Here is an 18618-nt window from a genome sequence, read left to right as displayed (position 1 = left end):
TGTTCACATCCACACACATCTATCTATCTATCTATCGCCTTACAAATTTAGTTCATCCTGGTTCGTTAAAGCAAAATAATTAAAAATGTAATAGAAACAGTCTGCAGTTCAGAACTGGAAGATTTTCCACTTTTGATTTCATGTTCCCTTTTTCCTCCACTTGAAAGCAACATCCCAAGATATTTGATCTCCTCCACCAAGGGCAGCTGTTCTCCCCTAACCTAGAGAAAACAATCTACTCTTCCAAGAGGGTACCATGACCTCGGACTTGTAGGTGCTGATCCTCACCCCAACTGCTTCAAACTCGGTAGTGAATTACTCGAGTGCATGCCAAAGGTCGTGGTTGGATGTGGCAAAGTGGGCAACGTTATCTGCACAATGCTAACCCTCACCACCCCAACCAGACCTCCTCACATCCTCAGCTGTGTCTTGATATCCTTGTCCATGAAAACCACAAGCAGGAGTGGTGACGAGACCCAGCCTTGGCGAAGTCTTATAATCGACATCCTTGCCATGAAACAGTAGAGCACCTCTTCTGTCTGGCACAGTTGCCGCTGGGTACCTAGCAGTAGGATATCCCAATCTACATGTTTTTTGCAGATTTGGAAAAAGGCGTATGGCCATGTTCCTCATGTGTGGGGGGAGGTTCTGCAGGAATATGGGGCAACATGGCCACTCTTGCATGCTGTTCTGTTGAATACTTAGCGTTGAGATTGGATTCAATAAAGCTAATAGGAGAATTATAGTGCCTTCCATAATGTTTAGGACAAAGTCACATTTTACCCTCTCTGCTCTACAGTTTGAAATCAAATCAAACTTGTGATTAAAGTGCACATTGCATACTTTCATTTAAGGGGTTTTGTATACATTTCGGTCATCACAACACTTTTTCTAAATGGTCCCCTCATTTGAGGGCACCATAATGTTTGGGACACAGAAATGGCAGGTCTATTAAAGCCATTGTCATATTTAGGACTTTGTTGCATATCCCTTGCTTGCCATGACTGCTTGAAGACTGAGATTCATGGTCATCACCTGGTGCTCAGGATCTACTCTGCTGATGTCTAATGCAGCCATCTTCACCTCCTGCTTGGTTTAAGGGATTGTCCCCTTCAGTTTTCCCTTCAGCATATGGAAAACCTCCTCGGTTGGACTGAAATTGGGTGACAGGCTTTTGACATTCAATAAATTTCCATTTTGTAGCATTGACAAACTCCTGTGTTGCCTTAGCAGCATATTTGGGATCACTGTCTTGTTGTAGGATGAAGCACCGTCCAATGAGGCACTTACTGGAATTTGGATAACAATGGGTGGCATACAATCAAAATGCCATCTATGCCAGCAAAACGTGGAAGAACATGAAACGAATTGCTCACAAGCTCAATGACTTTCACCAGCAGTGCCTCAGAAGAATACTCGGCATCTCGCATAAAGAGACAAATGATGAGGTGCTGAAGCAGAGTGGCCTGAAGTCACCGGAAGACACCATTACAGAACTTGGGATGCGCTGCAACTCTTACTATTCAAAGCTTTCCAAGGCTCACCATGCACCAGATACCATCAAAGAGCACATGAAAACCAGGCAGGCCACGTAGGTCAACTTTTTTGGGGGACCAGAAAACCGTCAATCTAACCCTCACAGCTGAACTCACTGAAGCTGACCGAGTCCATTGGAGAGCACTTGCTGCCTGATGTGCTAAGGAGCATGGTAGGAACTAACTAACTAACTGGAACTTGGGCAGATCAGATGTTTGTGCACACCTCAGAGTTCACTGCTGTTAGCAGTTTCATCATCAGCAAAAAGAAGTGTGCCGGGACCTATGGCAGCCATATAAGCCCAAGCCATAACACCTCCAGCACCGCTATGTTTAACAGATGAGGTGGTCTGCTTTGGACCTCGGGCCTCGGGCAGTTCCTTGTCATCTCCACCATTTGCTCTCACCATCACTCTGAAGCAGGTTCATCTTTGTCTCATCCGTCCACAAGACCTTTTCCCAGAATTCTGCAGGCTCTTTGAAGTCCTTTTTCACAAACTGTCATCTGGCCATCCTGTTTTGGTGGACTCCATCTTGCAGTGTGGCCTCTGTGTTTCTGTTCATGAAGTCTTCTGCTGATATTCATCTCTGACACACACATTGGCCCCCTGAAGACTGTTTCTGATCTGTCACACAGGCGCTTGGGGGGGGTTTCCTTAATCATAGTGAGGATTCTTCTTTCATCAGCAGTGGAGGTCTTCTTTGGCCTACCAGCCCCTTTGTGACTACTGAGCTCGCCAGTGTGCTCTTTCTCCTTCATGATGTTCCTTGATTTTGGTCATCCTGAGATTTTACTGATGTCTCCAATGGTTTTATTCTTGTGTTTCAGCCTCATGATGGCTTCTTTGACTTTCATTGGCACAGCTCTTGTCCTCATGTTGAACAATGGCAGCTACAGACTCCAAAGGGGAGAAGCAGGCAGAGGTGTCTTATGAAACCCACCTAAGTGATCACCTGTGATGCCAATTGTTCCAAACATTATGGTGCCCTGAAATGGGGAATAAGCCCTCCCGAAACAAGCAGGAGATGAAAATGACATGGTATCACCAGAGAAGATCCTCCATACCTGGTGATACCTATGAATTGCAGGGGTTTGTGACAAAGTCCTAAATATGACAGCTTTAACAGACCTGCCATTACTTTTTCTCAAACATTATGGCACCCTGAAATGGGGGGATAAGCCCCCTGAAACAAGAAGGAGATGAGAATGGCAGGGCATCACCAGAGAAGATCCGCAGTACTTGGTGATGCGTATGAATCACAGGGATTATGTGACAAAGTCTTAAATATGACGGCTTTAAGAGACCTGCCATTACTGTGTCCCAAATGTTGTGATGCCCTGAAATGGGGGCAACCACGTAGAAAAAGTGTAGTAACTGAAATGTCTGCAAATCCCCTTCAATAAAAGTCTGCAATGTGCACTTTAATCACAAGTCTGAATTGTTTGATTTGTCATTTTAAACTGTGGAGCAGAAGGGGAAATCAAAGGAGAATACGTCTTTGTGCCAAACATTATGGAGGGCGCTGTAAATGGCAATAATGTCGACAACTGGATCATCGCTTAATTTACTGATGTTAATCTGTTGCTTTATATGCCACTTTGAGAACCACTGTGCCCATATTACCGTACTCTTTACTCTACAAAATAAATGCCGTGCTTGCCCGCTACTTTAATCCACAGCTCAGTCCCTTTTGAAGGAATCAAATGTCCTTGTAAAAATCCCATAAACACAAAGTTGAAAATGAAGCTGGAGGAGAATTTGCCATTTTGTTTTTCATGAAGCAATCCATGTACGCACAGTTTTTCAGTTGTTTGTTGAAGGAGACAGAAGAGAAACGGATTAGTTTTTCATTCTTCGCTAATTTTGTTAACCTCTTTCATTGATACGAGCATTAAAAATGTTGCTTTTTTAATGCCTGAATAATTTATAGGCGTTATGTCATACGGATGCTAACGACTAATTCAGGCCCTGATATATCTTGTGAACCAGTGATCGACATTACAAGTATCATTTTAACCTCCTGGTGATCTGTCCTTGGGATGAGGTGTAAAAAAGTGATTAACTGCTTCGACAAATCTCTCCCCAAGGTGCGTTTAGATTCCTGTTGAGTGATAAAAATGCCGTAAACACAAGTGATTTACTCCTCTTTAAATGCGGCTATAGAAAATGTGACATTGAGTAAAAGAGCCGGATGCCCAGAATTTTTCTTGAAATCGTACTTCATTTGTGAGAAGTATCTCAGGGTTTTTCACTGCGAATGTTTCTTATCAATGAAGACTCGACTAATCCTTGAACTGCTGGTCTTAATGCAGGTAAACAATCCATAAGAGTGTCGTCTTGGCGGGAAGGACAAAGGCTGGTGAGACTGCTGCTCGGGCCTCCTCCAAAACACTTCATCCCGGAGACTGAGAAAGAGGAAAGAGTCCAGGATTACCCCAGCGGTACTTACTAATTTTTTTTTCCCCCAAGTTTGAAAGCAAACATTTTAATTTTAATTGCTATTTAATGCCTTCTATGTTAATAGAACTGCTTCTTTTAATCTAAATTGTGTGCATCTATATACGGCAGTCCTCATAACTGAATACACAACAAAAGGTCTTTCAGAAAATCCTTTGTCTCCCTTTAGGATGAATACTTCCTGTGGTATCCTATTCCATAAAAGCAGTCCAGCAAGTCTGGTTAATTGGTTGCAAATCAGATTTGTCAGTACAAAAAAAACCAAAATGGAATTATTATTATTTTTTTTTTTTAAGACCATGGTGCAAAACTGGGTAAGTAAGTGAACTTTATTGTCATTCACATCATACAACAGTACAACAACGGATGCATAGCTGAACAAAATTGCATTTCTCCAGGCTCAATATGCAAACATAAAAGACAAGTGTATAAAAGACAAGTGCACGCAAGACAACATACAGACATTACAAACATTACACTTCTTGCACAGAAAGTAGGTAAGACAGCACAAGGCAGCACAGTACAAACAATAAATACAAAAGATATATAGAAATGTAAGCAAGTCAGTAAGGTTGATCTCTTAGGTCACCAAAACATTTTAACGTTGTTAGAAAAAACAAAATAGGCAGTTTTGGAAATGTCTGCTGTGGCAGAATGAGAGCAGCAATAAGCCATGGAATTAAAGAACGGGTTCAATTAACAGCAAGAATCTGCTTCTCGTTAAGAAAGTGGTTGGAATGAAATTGGTTGGAGTTTGAAGCCCCAGTTTAACTGGTCATCTGTTGGCTCGTTTCACGTCTTATTTCTGTTTGGCTGTAAAAAAATAAAACAAAGATGTTGTATTGTTTGTCTGTCCAGAGCTTAAATGTCTAACTCCAGCAATGCTTTTAACTAACTACTTAAAAGTCCACACCGACTTATTTTTCCCCGATGTATTAGGAACACTACCCAGCAGACACGACCCTTTCACTGTTACACCATATGCCATCATCAGTCACAATTACACACATCATCCATCCAACCCGCTATATCCTAACTACAGGGTCACTAGGGTCTGCTGGAGCCAATCTCAGCCAACACAGGGCGCAAGGCAGGAACAAACCCCGGGCAGGGCGCCATCCCACCGCAGGGCACACACACACCAAGCACACACTAGGGACAATTTAGGATCGCCAATGCACCTAACTTGTATGTCTTTTGACTGTGGGAGGAAACCCACACAGACACCGGGAGAACGTGCAAACTCCATGCAGGGAGGACCTGGGAAGCGAACCCATGTCTCCTTACTGCGGGGCAGCAGCGCTACCACTACACCACCATGCCGCCCCTCCTTAAAAACAGGGCTATTAAAAAGAAGGAAAAAGAAGTTAATTAGCTGTCAAAGCTGGTCGTCGATTAGGAAAAGGGTTGGAATGAAAACCTGCAGCACTCCAGGCCCAGAAGGTACTAATACTGAGCAACACATAGCAACTCCAGGAGTTTTACTGAACAGTCAACATGGGTTCAGTTGACGGAGGTTGCGTTTTACTAACCTGCTGAAATTCTATGAGGAAGACACAAAAATGATACAACCAGAGTGGGTCATCCGATGTTATTTATCTTGAGTTTCAGAAAGCATTGGATGAGGTTCCACATGAGAGTTTGGGCATCAAACTCGAAAGTGGCAGTTTAGGGTGTTGTGTGTAATTAGCTCAGACACAGGAAGCAGTGTGTGATTGGTGCAAGGAGCCTCATCAGAATTGGGTGATCCGAATCGGAATGAGAATCACTTAATTGCTAGCATGTGAAACATCCCAGAATTGACTTTGGTTTGGTGCAAATCATGCAATACACGACATTACCAACTCAAGACAACACAATTTCAACCCACCATTTACCTGACACTGTGCAGAATGCTATGCTAATACAGCAGTTTCTTGAATAAAGACATTTGCAAACTTCAATAGAACCCTCGGATAAGTAGAGAAACTATATAGAATAATACAGACATCAAATAGTATACGTTGAGCAAGTATGATGTTTTTGCGAATAGACAAACAACTCAGTTACTCAGTTATATGTTGCAATAACAGTTAGGAATAAACCTATGTAAATTTATTTAGGATCTGAATAATCAGAGCAAATAAGCTTCGGTGATGGTGTGTAGTTCGGGTCATGACAGATTTGCACCTCCTCTGTGGTGGCAGTTTAATGAACAGATGGCTGCTGGGGTGGCTGGAGTCGGCTGTAATCTTTCCTTACTGTCTTTTTCTCTCTGGTGATGAACAGATCTTTTAATGTTGGAAGATAACAGCCAATTATTTTCTCAGTTGAACAAATCGCCAACAGCAACCAACTCTCAGAAAGAGAGGAGGCAGAAAGAAACCAAACAGTGATGGAGAAGGCCACAATACTCTCAATGATGTACACCTTGATATGCCAAGCTTCCTCAGCTGGTGAAGGAAGTACAATCTCTGCCTGGCTTTCTTGATGATGGAGGTGATGTGCACGTTCCAGTTTAATGTATTCGTGAAAGTAGTCCCCAGAAAGTTTGAATGCCTGGACCACAAACACAGTCTGGCCATTAATTTGTAGAGGTGGGCGGTTAGTGACTTGTTGGCGGAAATCAATCCTCATTTCCACTGTCTTTATAGCATTGAGCTCCAAGGTGCTACAAGAACACCACTCTACAAGACGGCCCATCTCTCTTTGATAGGAAGACACATTATTATTAGAAATGAGACCCACTATAATTGTGTCCTCTGCAGACTTTAGGATTTTTACAGATTTGTCTGTAGATTTACAGTCGTGTATAAAATGAAAGGAGGAGGGGGTGAAAGAACACAGCCTTATTGGGGGGGCTATGTGAATTGACATTGGATTCGACAGATCAGGGCCCACTCTCACATACTGCTTCCTACCTGTCAAGAAACACGTAATCCACTGGTAGACACCATAGGGTACACCCAGGGCTGGTGCCACCATTAAGGTGAATTAGGCATTCACTAAGGGCACAGTTCATTGGCGGGGTGGGGAGCTCAGCCGCACGGGTTAGCCTCCGAACAAACAGTTGGTGCACTAATAAGCTTGACCAAGGGTGCAAAATAACCTAGCCACCAGCACTGGGTACACCTAACTGGATTAGTTTACTCTCAAGCAACTCCGGAGCAATGATATTTGAAGGCTGATCCGAAATTCACAAACTAGACCCTCACATAGATGTTGGGCAAGTCCAGGTGATGAGGAATAAATTAATTGCATCCTGCACTGAACGATTTGCCCTATATGTAAACTGAAGTGGATCAAGGAGAGGGTCAGTGATGTAAGTAGAAAAGTATGAGACGTTCGAATACTTTCATAACGAATGAGGTCAAAGCAATTGGCAAAGCAATTGTCATTAAGGTCAGAAGTTTTTGTCCTCCTTGGTGACTGGAATGATAGTGGCTACTTTAAAGCAGTCCAGAACTTTGCGATGCTGCAGGAGGATTATTAAATATGTCAGTAAAGACAGGTGTTAACTGATCTGCACCATGTCTAAGAATACGAGGTGAGACTCCATCAGGGCCAGCTGCTTTCCTGGTCTTCTGTTAACAGTGGTGTCCAGCAGGGGGCAGTGCTAGGGACCCTGCTATTTTTAGTGTATTTTTTATAAATGATTTGTATAGGATTATAAATAACAAGCTGGCTTCATTTGCAGATGATACCAAGCTAGGAGGATTGGCAGATAATTGAGAATCTGTTGAGCCATCACAGAGGGACTTGGACAGCAGACAGGCTTGGGCAGATTTGTGGCACATGAAATTTAATGTTGGTAAATGTAAAGAATTACACATAGGAAAGAAAAATGTGAGGTTTGAATACATAATCGGAGGTCTGAAAATCGAAAGTATACCTTAGGAGAAGGATTTAGGAGTCTTAGTGGAGTTAACACTATCAACTGCCAGACAGCGTTCAGAAGCCATTAAGAAGGCTAGCAGAATGTCAGGTTATATAGCGCCTTGATGTGTGAAGCACAAGTCCAAGAAGGTTCTGCCTCAAGCTTTGTAACACACTGGTGAGGCCTTAGCTGGAGTCCTGTGTGCAGTTTTGGTCTCCATAAAGACATAGCAGCACTAGAAAAAGTCCAGACAGGAGCAACTGGTCTGATTCCAGGAGTCGCAGTGGATTCGACATCATCAACTACCAGACAGTGTTCAGAAGCCATTAAGAAGGCTAACAGAATGTCAGGTTATATAGCGCCTTGACGTGTGGAGTACAAGTCACAGGAGGTTCTGCTCAAATCTTCATAACACACTGGTGAGGCCTCATCTGGAGTACTGGGTGCAGTTTTGGTCTCCAAGCTACAAAAAGTACATACAGTGCATCCATAAAGTATTCAGAGCGCATCACTTTTTACACATTTTGTTATGTTACAGCCGTATTCCAAAATGGATTAAATTCATTTTTTTCCTCAGAATTCTACACACAACACCCCATAATGACAACGTGAAAAAGTTTACTTGAGGTTTTGCAAATTGATTAAAAATAAAAAAACTGAGAAATCCCATGTACATAAGTATTCACAGCCTTTACTCAATACTTTGTCAATGCACCTTTGGCAGCAATTACAGCCTCAAGTCTTTTTGAATCTGATGCCACAAGCTTGGCACACCTATCCTTGGCCAGTTTCACGCATTCCTCTTTGCAGCACCTCTCAAGCTCCATCAGGTTGGATGGGAAGCGTCGGTGCACAGCCATTTTAAGATCTCCAGAGATGTTCAATCAGATTCAAGTCTGGACTCTGGCTGGGCCACTCAAGGACATTCACAGAGTTGTCCTGACGCCACTCCTTTGATATCTTGGCTGTGTGCTTAGGGTCGTTGTCCTGCTGAAAGATGAAGAGTCGCCCCATTCTGAGGTCAAGAGCGCTCAGGAGCAGGTTTTCATCCAGGATGTCTCTGTACATTGCTGCAGTCATCTTTCCCTTTATCCTGACTAGTCTCCCAGTTCCATCCCCACAGCATGATGCTGCCTCCACCATGCTTCACTGTAGGGATGATATTGGTCTGGTGATGAGCGTTGCCTGGTTTCCTCCAAACGTGACGCCTGGCATTCACACCAAAGAGTTCAATCTTTGTCTCATCAGACCAGAGAATTTTGTTTCTCATGGTCTGAGAGTCCTTCAGGTGCCTTTTGGCAAACTCCAGGCAGGCTGCCATGTGCCTTTTACTAAGGAGTGGCTTCCGTCTGGCCACTCTACCATACAGGCCTGATTGGTGGATTGCTGCAGAGATGGTTGTCCTTCTGGAAGGTTCTTCTCTCTCCACAGAGGACCTCTGAAGCTCTGACAGAGTGACCATCGGGTTCTTGGTCACCTCCCTGACTAAGGCCCTTCTCCCCCGATCGCTCAGTTTAGATGGCCGGCCAGCTCTAGGAAGAGTCCTGGTGGTTTCAAACTTCTTCCACTTACGGATGATGGAGGCCACTGTGCTCATTGGGACCTTCAAAGCAGCAGAAATTTTTCTGTAACCTTTCCCAGATTTGTGCCTCAAGACAATCCTGTGTCGGAGGTCTACAGAAAATTCCTTTGACTTCATGCTTGGTTTGTGCTCTGACATGAACTGTCAACTGTAGGACCTTCTATAGACAGGTGTGTGCCTTTCAAATCATGTCCAGTCAACTGAATTTACCACAGGTGGACTCCAGTGAAGCTGCAGAAACATCTCAAGGATGATCAGGGGAAACAGGATGCACCTGAGCTCAATTTGAGCTTCATGGCAAAGGCTGTGAATACTTATGTACATGTGCTTTCTCAATTTTTTTATTTTTAATAAATTTGCAAAAACCTCAAGTAAACTTTTTTCACATTTTCGTTATGGGGTGTTGTGTGTAGAATTCTGAGGAAAAAAATGAATTTAATCCATTTTGGAATAAGGCTGTAACATAACAAAATGTGGAAAAAGTGATGCGCTGTGAATACTTTTGGGATGCACTGTAGGTCAGGTCAGGGAGCACGCACTGGTTGCACCCACCACACGACAAAACGGTTCGGGATTCCGGATGGCAACCATCCAAGCAGACAGTCCCACCTTCCAGAAATGAGCATCTATCTGCCGCAGCCAGGTGTTACATAGGAATTATGTAGTGATGCCTCATCTGGAGTACTGTGTGCAGTTTTGGTCTCCAGGCTACCAAAAGGACACAGCAGCACAAGAAAAGGTCCAGAGAAGAGCGACTGGGCTGATTCAGGGTCTACAGGGGATGAGTTATGAGGAAAGATTAAAAGAGCCTATAAAGGAGATGAAGAGGAGATCTGAGTGAAGTGTTTATTATGAAGGGAATTAGTCCAGTGGATCAAAACTCTGACTTTAAAATGAGTTCATCAAGAACACTGGGACACAGTTGAAAATTTGTTCAGAGTAAATTTCACACAAGTATTAGGAAGTTTTTCTTTTCCCAGGGAACCAAAGACGCATGGAATAAGTCACCAAGTAGTGTGGTGGACAGTAGGACTTTAGGGACCTTCAAAACTCAACTTGATGTTATTTCAGAAGAATTAAGTGAATAGGACTGGTGAGCTTTGTTGGGCTGAATGGCCTGTTCTCATCTTGATTGTTCTAATGTTCGAATTCAACAACCGATGAGATTAATCATTTATCACACAGGTGGCCACCAGATAACTGACAACTAAGGGAGTGGGTATTTAACAAGTAAAATCCCCTTGCATTCAAAGCTGACAATAATGGCACCCCATGGAAAAGGTATGTCACCAGACTGGAAAAAGACCTGAGAAAGAAAGTAATTTCTTTACCAATATCAGTCAAGGCTGCAAGAATATTTAGTAAAGCATTGCTAATTGGTCAGAATACAGTAGCAAAAAGTGATACAGAAGTTCAAAATGGAAGGACATGTGGCAACCTCTCTCAGATGTCCAGGCCATCCACGGAAGCAAACACCTCGACGTGAGCATTTTGTGATAAGAGTAGTTGAAGAAAATGGCCATGCCAGTTCATCACAGTTAGCTAAAGCAATAGAAAGCCAAACTTGGAAGGGTGAAGACTATTGGGACTCTGTATTTTGGAGTGATGAGACAAAGGTAAACCTTTTTGGGACTGAAGGCATCCAAACTATATGGTGTCGCAAGGGACAAGGAGTATGAGGAAAAATGCATGGTACCCGCAGTAAAACGTGGTGGTGGTCATTGTAGTGTTCTTTTGTGGGATTTTAGGAGTCCCGTAGGTGTCTGGGAAATGTACTGTGTAGGCCTTGAATGCTTAGGTAAAGACTTAACTTTGGAGTTGTCCATTTTCAGGTAAATCAAAATGGTTTACAGTCAAACTCCGGATAACTTGATATTCTTGGTGCTCAAGTTAATTTTCGAGTTAACCGGATTATTAGTATAGCCGGTGTCACAAAAAGCAGACACAAGAGTCGTAAAAAGGTTTGGGGCAGCCACCCATATAATTTAATATTCCCTGGCTGCAAATGGGTAAATTGCTAGCACTGATGTGCTCAGAACGGAGTCCAAAACAGAACTGATTGAGTTAGTCAAATACGGCGGCTTTAAAGGCCAGAAATCATCGAGGGCTGAAGCGGAAGGGTCCTTTTCTATAGGTTCGGACCATGACATGACATCATCAAAAGGGTTGGAACAGGAAGTCTCTTTGGTCATGGGTTCTTCTCCGGAAGTGAAGTAATCCAGTGGTTCGGAAACGGGAAGTGACGTCATTACGGCCAGGGAGAGTTTCCCGTGAACGGTCTGCAGGCAAGTGAGAAAAAAGGTCAGTGCACTCTGCCATCCCCTGTTCTGGTGTGGAATTGCTCTCATTTAGACCCTGTAGCTGCCTCCCATGCGCACGTGTGTGGCACCGGATACGATGTTTTAAGCACTTTTTTTACCCTACACACTTGGCGCAACTGTGAGAGAATCTCATTTAACCCAGCACCCATTTAATGGCCAAGCAAGAAGCTTGCATTCTTCAAGACAGAAGTCTGCATCGAACTCTTCTTTCTTCCTCCCAATACTACTGTTCGTACACAAATGATGGATTGCGGCATCATTAAAAACTTCTGCCAAAGAAGGCTGGCACTAAAGCGGCTGATGGATCATGATGAAAACGTTGACTTTTCTTTCAGTCTGCTGGATGCTGTGGAGCTTCTCCAGGAATCATGGGATGCAGTGAAGGAAAGCACAGTCATCAACTGCTTTCGTGCAGCTGGATTTTTCCACAAAGAATCGAGTTGTGCAGAAACTCCTTTCCGAGATGACGGGCAACTTCCACAAAATCCTTTTTGTGACTCCATGATCTCTTCAGTGTCCACCCCAGAATAAGAATATCGAGTTGAGTGGATTTTTTTCATTGGGGACACCTAAGTTTTATGGAATTAAGCAGATTATTGAGTTATCTGATATCGAATAAAACAAATATTTTTTAAAAGAGAGTGCAGGCGGGTGGAATGGGCAGGGAAGAATGTCAGGAGTAACTTGTGACAGACGATTATCAGCAAGAATGAAAGGGAAGGTCTACAAGGACGGTAGTGAGATCAGCTATGTTATATGAGCTGGAGACGGTGGCACAGGAGACCGAGCTGGAGGTGGCAGAGTTAAGGATGCTAAGATTTGCATTGGGTGTGACGAGGAAGGACAGGATTAGAAATGAGGACATTAGAGGGTCAGCTCAGGTTGGACAGTTGGGAGACAAAGTCAGAGAGGTGAAATTGTGTTGGTTTGGACATGTGCAGAGCAGAAATGAGGGATATATTGGGAGAAGGGTACTAAGGATAGAGCTGCCAGGGAAGAGGAAAAGAGGACGGCCTAAGAGAAGGTTTTATGGATGAGGTGAGAGAGGACATGCAGGTGATGGGTGTCACAGAGTAAGATGACGAGGACAGGAAGAAATGGAAAAAGATGATCCGCTGTGGCAACCCCTAACTGGAGCAGCCAAAAGAAGTAAAAGAAGACGACTCTGAATATTTAGTCGGGGTCGTGCCATTTTAACAAGTTAACCAGATTATCGAGTTAATCGATATCGAGTTATTCGGAGTTGACTGTATTTTAGATTTTGGAGATGTAATGTTACAGCATAGGAGTTCACATTAAAAACACTGAATGGATTTAATATGTGGGCAAATGCAGAAAATTAGGGTGACTTTCAAAGGGATTGAATACTTTCACATGCCGCTGTAACTCAGAGTTTGAAATGGTTTTTACTGAAGGAGTCACAAATCATAAACTTAACTTTGCAATGAGTAACAAATATGTTTTTATGAAATTAAGACTTTTTTTTTCCCCCTTTGCAATCCAGGTGCCATTGTTTTGAAAAATACTCCGGAGAACAACTGCATGAAATTAGAAGCTCAGATACCTTGTCCTACACCTACCGCCTCTAAACACTGTGGAACAAACGGCAAAGTAACATCTAATGGAAATAAGGAGAATACAGAGTTGCACCAGCCGCAGGGTCCTCAGAAAGCTCGAAGCTATAATGTGGAGGAAGTGCGAGCATTCATGGACCGCAGGGAGCAGGAGAGGAAAAAGCAAGCTGTTCAGGACAGGCGTAAAGTCAACTTGGAGATGGAAACCAAGAAAGAGCGAATCCTGGAGGTCCTCAAGAAGCAACGTGAGGCCGTTAGTAAGACCAGGCACAGCCCAGGTCAGCACAAGAGGCTGGATCGAGGAGTGCGTAAGGTGGGATACTCGAGAAATTAAAGAATAAAAGACCACATACAGTATGTGATAAGAGTCTCTAAAGCTTTTCACGTACAGTAGGTGATATTTGATGGTTATGGAGTGTTTGAATATCAGTGTGGTTTGCAAATGTTCTCACAGAATACTATTATTTATATGTCTAGTGTACATTTTAATCCATATGGCCTTCCGCCCCCTGCTTGCTTCGCTTGCCCACCCCGGGTTTGGTTAACCGAATATACAATTTAAAGAGATTGTTATTTTCATGGGGATTATTAAATATGCATTATTTTCACTTTTACTTTAAAACTTTAGTAACTTAAAAAATATTTGGAATTAACTTTTCTTCAAGATCGCATTGAATTTTAATTCCGTGTTTGGACTTACATCATGACAACACAATGTATAACTGCCCGTGAGTGAATATTGTTTTTTTCTTTCTAATAAATAAAACGGCTTTCTCAAATGTTTGTCCATGCTTTTTCTTCTTCACTTTGTCGTTGATGTGTCATCTAGAATATATAAAATTTATTGTTCTGATAAAATTTATAAGAGCTAAGAGCGCAGGAAGTGTGTCTGCCACAAGCATTCACACGACTGAGGTTAGATGACCGTGATCTTGTTTGAAAATAGTTGTAAGTAGGGAGTGACATGAAAGAATCTCAGTTTCACGGGACTTCATATCGCAACAACGTTTTTGGAATCTTTTAATTCTCCAGGCAACACGAATTAAATGATCTACAAGTCTCCGACTTAAAGTTTAAATCCGAAAAATATACTCAATCTCTTTTCGCTCTTCCGTTATTTCACTGAGTAGTAATTTCCATTTGTTTGCGCAAATGCGATTGTTCCTATCCTTTTTTTGAGACTTTTGCAATTTTCGTACTTCCATTATCTCTAACCTGCTTTGCATGTGTATCGCGACAACGTTCTTGAATTCTTTACGATGTTCTACTTTGTCATCTACTCTTTGTCTTTTATTTCCGACCCCGGGCGTGGTTAAATCTCTTGGCACAAAGACTCGTCTCGCGGGACATCCAAGTGCCTCTCTGAGAAAATCACATGTTGTCTCCTTTCAAGATTTTTTTTTCATAATGGAGAGATAATGCTTTTCCATTAAAGCAATTTAGTGTTCTGCTTGTCCATCTAACTTAGTCATCAGAAAGCTTGAAGGTTTGTATGCAACTGCAAGACACAGATTCACAGACAATTGTCCTTTAATTATGGTGGATGCTTGCTTTCCACCTTTCTATTTTAGCAATATGCTTACATGGAAGAAAAACATTCACTGTTTCTTTATTATACTGTCATTATGGTAATAATTATCTTCTTAGTCCAAGTTGTTACTGATGTTTTTATTTGTGTCCTCAGATCTAAAAGTTTAAGAACCCCTGCTTTATTGCAACAGTACCATATTTTTAAGCTTCATATTCCACCAACAGTAGTGATTATTAAAGGCATGAAGGAGTTAAAAGTATCTAAAGAAGGATATATATATATATATATATATTTTTTTTTTTTCTTCCAGATGAAGGGACAGCATTTAACTGGTTTGATACTTCATGATGAAAGTGCAAAAAAATACAAAGAAGAAATGATGTGGAGGGCACATGGCCTAATCCCTCCAGACAAGCGGCATGTTAATGATGAACTGAATGGATTTGTGTGGAGGAGAAGGTGAAGTAGAATTAAATAGTTTACTAATTTTAAAGACCAGTCTGTTTTTGACATTATAGAGTTTGCAGATTTTCTTGGAATAGGTAAAAGTGTAAAGACAAAAAATAATTTAATTTAAAATAAAATTTAATGAACATTAAATTTAATTTCCAATCTAGCTGCTCTAAATAATGGCGACCTTGGGTTGCCGCTCTGTTGTTTGAGTTTGATTCACCAAGGGGGGGACCAGCACTAATCATCGTGCTGAATTCACCAATAGGCCAGGTGTTATGTGGGCGTCCTCTTGGCCTGGTCCAGTCGCTCAGGTTCTCAACAATGAAGATCCTCCGAGCTGGATCATCCTCGGGTAATTGTGCCACATGGCCGTAGTGCTGTAACTGATGCTTCCTCACAATGCAGGTCATGATCCTCATTCGGGACCCCGTGAGTAACACAAAGTCAAACCAGTGGTACCCAAGGATTCTCCATAGTGACACAGGAGTCTAGTCGTCATCTCGGGTCACTGGATAACATCCATGTCTCACAAACAGGGAGCACCAGTACTCTAAAGACTTGGACCGTCCGTCCGTCTATTCTATCTATCTATCTATCTATCTATCTATCTATCTATCTATCTATCTATCTATCTATCTATCTATCTATCTATCTATCTATCTATCTATCTATCTATCTATCTATCTATCTATCTATCTATCTCCCTGCTTTTTATGGAGAGTAAACTGGAAGGGACAGAACCCGTTGCTCTCACTGGGCATTTTCTCTGCACTGTGGAGAGAGAGAAGGACATGATACGGTTAGAGACAGCATCCCACCTTGTCCCAGCAGGTTATTACATTCATCGATAAGGACATCATCTGTTGTGCATGCTTAAAAATACATGTATTGTGGACCACCGGGATGCATACAGCTACCTTACTCCAACACAGACAGGCAGAGACACCAGTGTTGTACAGCACGCATTTTTATTTCCGTGGAGAAACGCTTTTCTCTCACTTCCCACAGCAACGCAGTCCAAAGCACCAAGCACAAAACACTCTCTTCTTCTTCTCTCTTTCTCTTCCTTTCTCTCACCTTCACTCCTCCTTCCTCCCAACAAGCTTTATCGTAGGCTTCAGGAATTCTAGTGTTAACTAACAGTGGAGTGCAGTTCATAGCTTAGACCTTTAAGACACATCACATCTTTTAAAATTGCCCCCCACCCCACCTTTAGATGCCTGATAACTAACATTTATTTTTTCTCTTTCTCTTTTTCTCTAGAGCTGCTGACAATGTAATCAGTAGGGACAGTGCAAGTGATGTTTGCAATTCCAGTCCATTGAGATTAGCAGATCTGGCCCTACAAGGTAACGTTTCAGATGGAAGCGTTACCCTGAGCAAAGCCGCGGGAGATGCTCTACTGATTAAAGCCGAGAGAGTGCAGGCTCTCCGAGAAGTGGCTGATGCACTGGCTGCCCGCGTCGATACTCAGGCTGCCAAGCTGGTTGCCAGAGGAGGGAAAGTGAAGCTGCCAACTGGAGGAGAGCCACGACCTGTGCTGGGTGGTCACAGGCCTCGGATTGCACTTGATTTGGATGACTCTACGTCCATCAGTGAGGAGCTTCCCTGGAGTGAGGAAGTTGGAGAGATACGAGCAGACTGTTCAGGTTAGTACAAGCTGGCAAATAACAGTTCACTTAATTAGTCCAGGAGTCCAATTAAAAATTGAAGCTGTTTGGAACAAAAACCTACAGCCACAGTGGGCCCCCAGGACCGACGTTGACAGGCCCCGTTCTAATGCACAGTCTTGGAGACAGTCTGTCATTTTTTAACCCACTTATTCCCGAACATGGTCTGTTTGGGCTACAAGAGCTTAACCCAGCTAGCGCAGGGCGCAAGGCAGGAATAGTTCCCCTAGACGAGGAATCCGTCCATTGCAGTGTAAACACACACACACACACACACACACCACACACACACACCAACCACACACTAGGGCCCATTTAGTGTTGCCGATTCACTTAAACTGCATGTCCTTAGACTGTAGGAGGAAATCGAAGCACCAGGAGGAAACCCACACAGACACTGGGAGAACATGCAAACTACACACAGGGAGGACCTGGATGTGAACCCTGGTCTCCTTATTTCTTACCCTAGTAGTAAAGAAGTAATGAGAAGTCAAGCAAAATGATTCCATCTTTGCCTGAAGAGGGGCCTGAGTTGCCTCAAAAGCTTGCATATTGTAATCTTTTTATTGTAATCTTTTTAGTTAGCCAATAAAAGGTGTCATTTTGCTTGACTTCTCATTACATCCATAACGGCTAACAGGGTACAACACCCTAGTCCTAGTAAGAAGTCAAATAGCTCTAAATACGTAATTGTTAGTTATTTTCAGACATGTCCTGTTTCTGTTACTACAAAGTACAGTTTATCTTTAATATCTGTGTTGAAGTTTATTTTCTACCTCAAGTTATTCTCTTATGTATGTGACAGAATGGTATATGATATTTTTCAGTGCCTGAAGTTAAGAGGTCATGGAGTCCAAAAAGAGCATGGGGAGCCAACAAACTGGAGATATCAGGACCGAGTCATTTAGTAAGGTATTGTCTCATTTCTTCTCTTTGCATTTTTCACCACTTTATTTATCATTGGCTTAAGAAATAACTTTTCGATGCATGTCTTAAATTTGCTTAAAACAATTCACATTTTTGTTTCTAGTAAGAAAAAAAGAAATAAATAATTTTAATAAAGTAAAACCCTATTTGGACTGCAGTAGTCCTATGCCGAGGTAGGGAAAAGTTATTATTACTGATTTTAATAATAATCCATCCATTTTCCAACCCGCTGAATCCGAACACTGGGTCACGGGGGTCTACTGGAGCCAATCCCAGCCAACACAGGGCACAAGGCAGGAACCAATCCTGGGCAGGGTGCCAACACACCCACACACCAAGCCCACACTAGGGCCAATTTAGAATCGCCAATCCACCTAACCGGCATGTCTTTGGACTGTGGGAGGAAACCCACGCAGACACGGGGAGAACATGCAAACTCCATGCAGGGAGGACCCGGGAAGTGAACCCTGGTCTCCTTACTGCAAGGCAGCAGCGCTACCACTGCGCCACCGTGCTGCCCTTAATAATAATAATTCTTTGCATTTATATAGTGCTTTTCTCACTACTCAAAGCGATCAGCAATTGCAGGTTAATTGCCTCACTCAAGGGCCCAACAGAGCAGAGTCCCTTTTGGCATTTTATGGGATTTGAACAGGCAGCCTTTCGATTGCCAGTGCAGATCCCTAGCCTCAGAGCCATTTTAGTCTCCT

The 18618-nt window shown here is 42.7% G+C and overlaps 1 protein-coding gene across 2 annotated transcripts in view; it reads left to right on the top strand.

Moving 5' to 3' along the window:
* The window catches only part of LOC120535086 (centrosome-associated protein 350), a 192274-nt gene that overhangs the window by 43715 nt on the left and 129941 nt on the right, over positions 1-18618 (top strand). For both annotated transcript variants that reach the window (XM_039762643.1, XM_039762642.1), the window contains exons 6-10: positions 3850-3978; positions 13258-13640; positions 15169-15317; positions 16575-16960; positions 17809-17893. In XM_039762643.1, the coding sequence (XP_039618577.1) occupies positions 3850-3978; positions 13258-13640; positions 15169-15317; positions 16575-16960; positions 17809-17893 (1132 nt within the window). The remainder of the gene's footprint in view (positions 1-3849; positions 3979-13257; positions 13641-15168; positions 15318-16574; positions 16961-17808; positions 17894-18618) is intronic.

The sequence above is a fragment of the Polypterus senegalus genome, chromosome 9 (assembly GCF_016835505.1).
Source record: "Polypterus senegalus isolate Bchr_013 chromosome 9, ASM1683550v1, whole genome shotgun sequence".
Classification (NCBI taxonomy): Eukaryota; Metazoa; Chordata; class Cladistia; order Polypteriformes; family Polypteridae; genus Polypterus; species Polypterus senegalus.
Note: the sequence above shows the minus strand (reverse complement) of the source record. Positions and strands in the feature narration are given on the sequence as shown.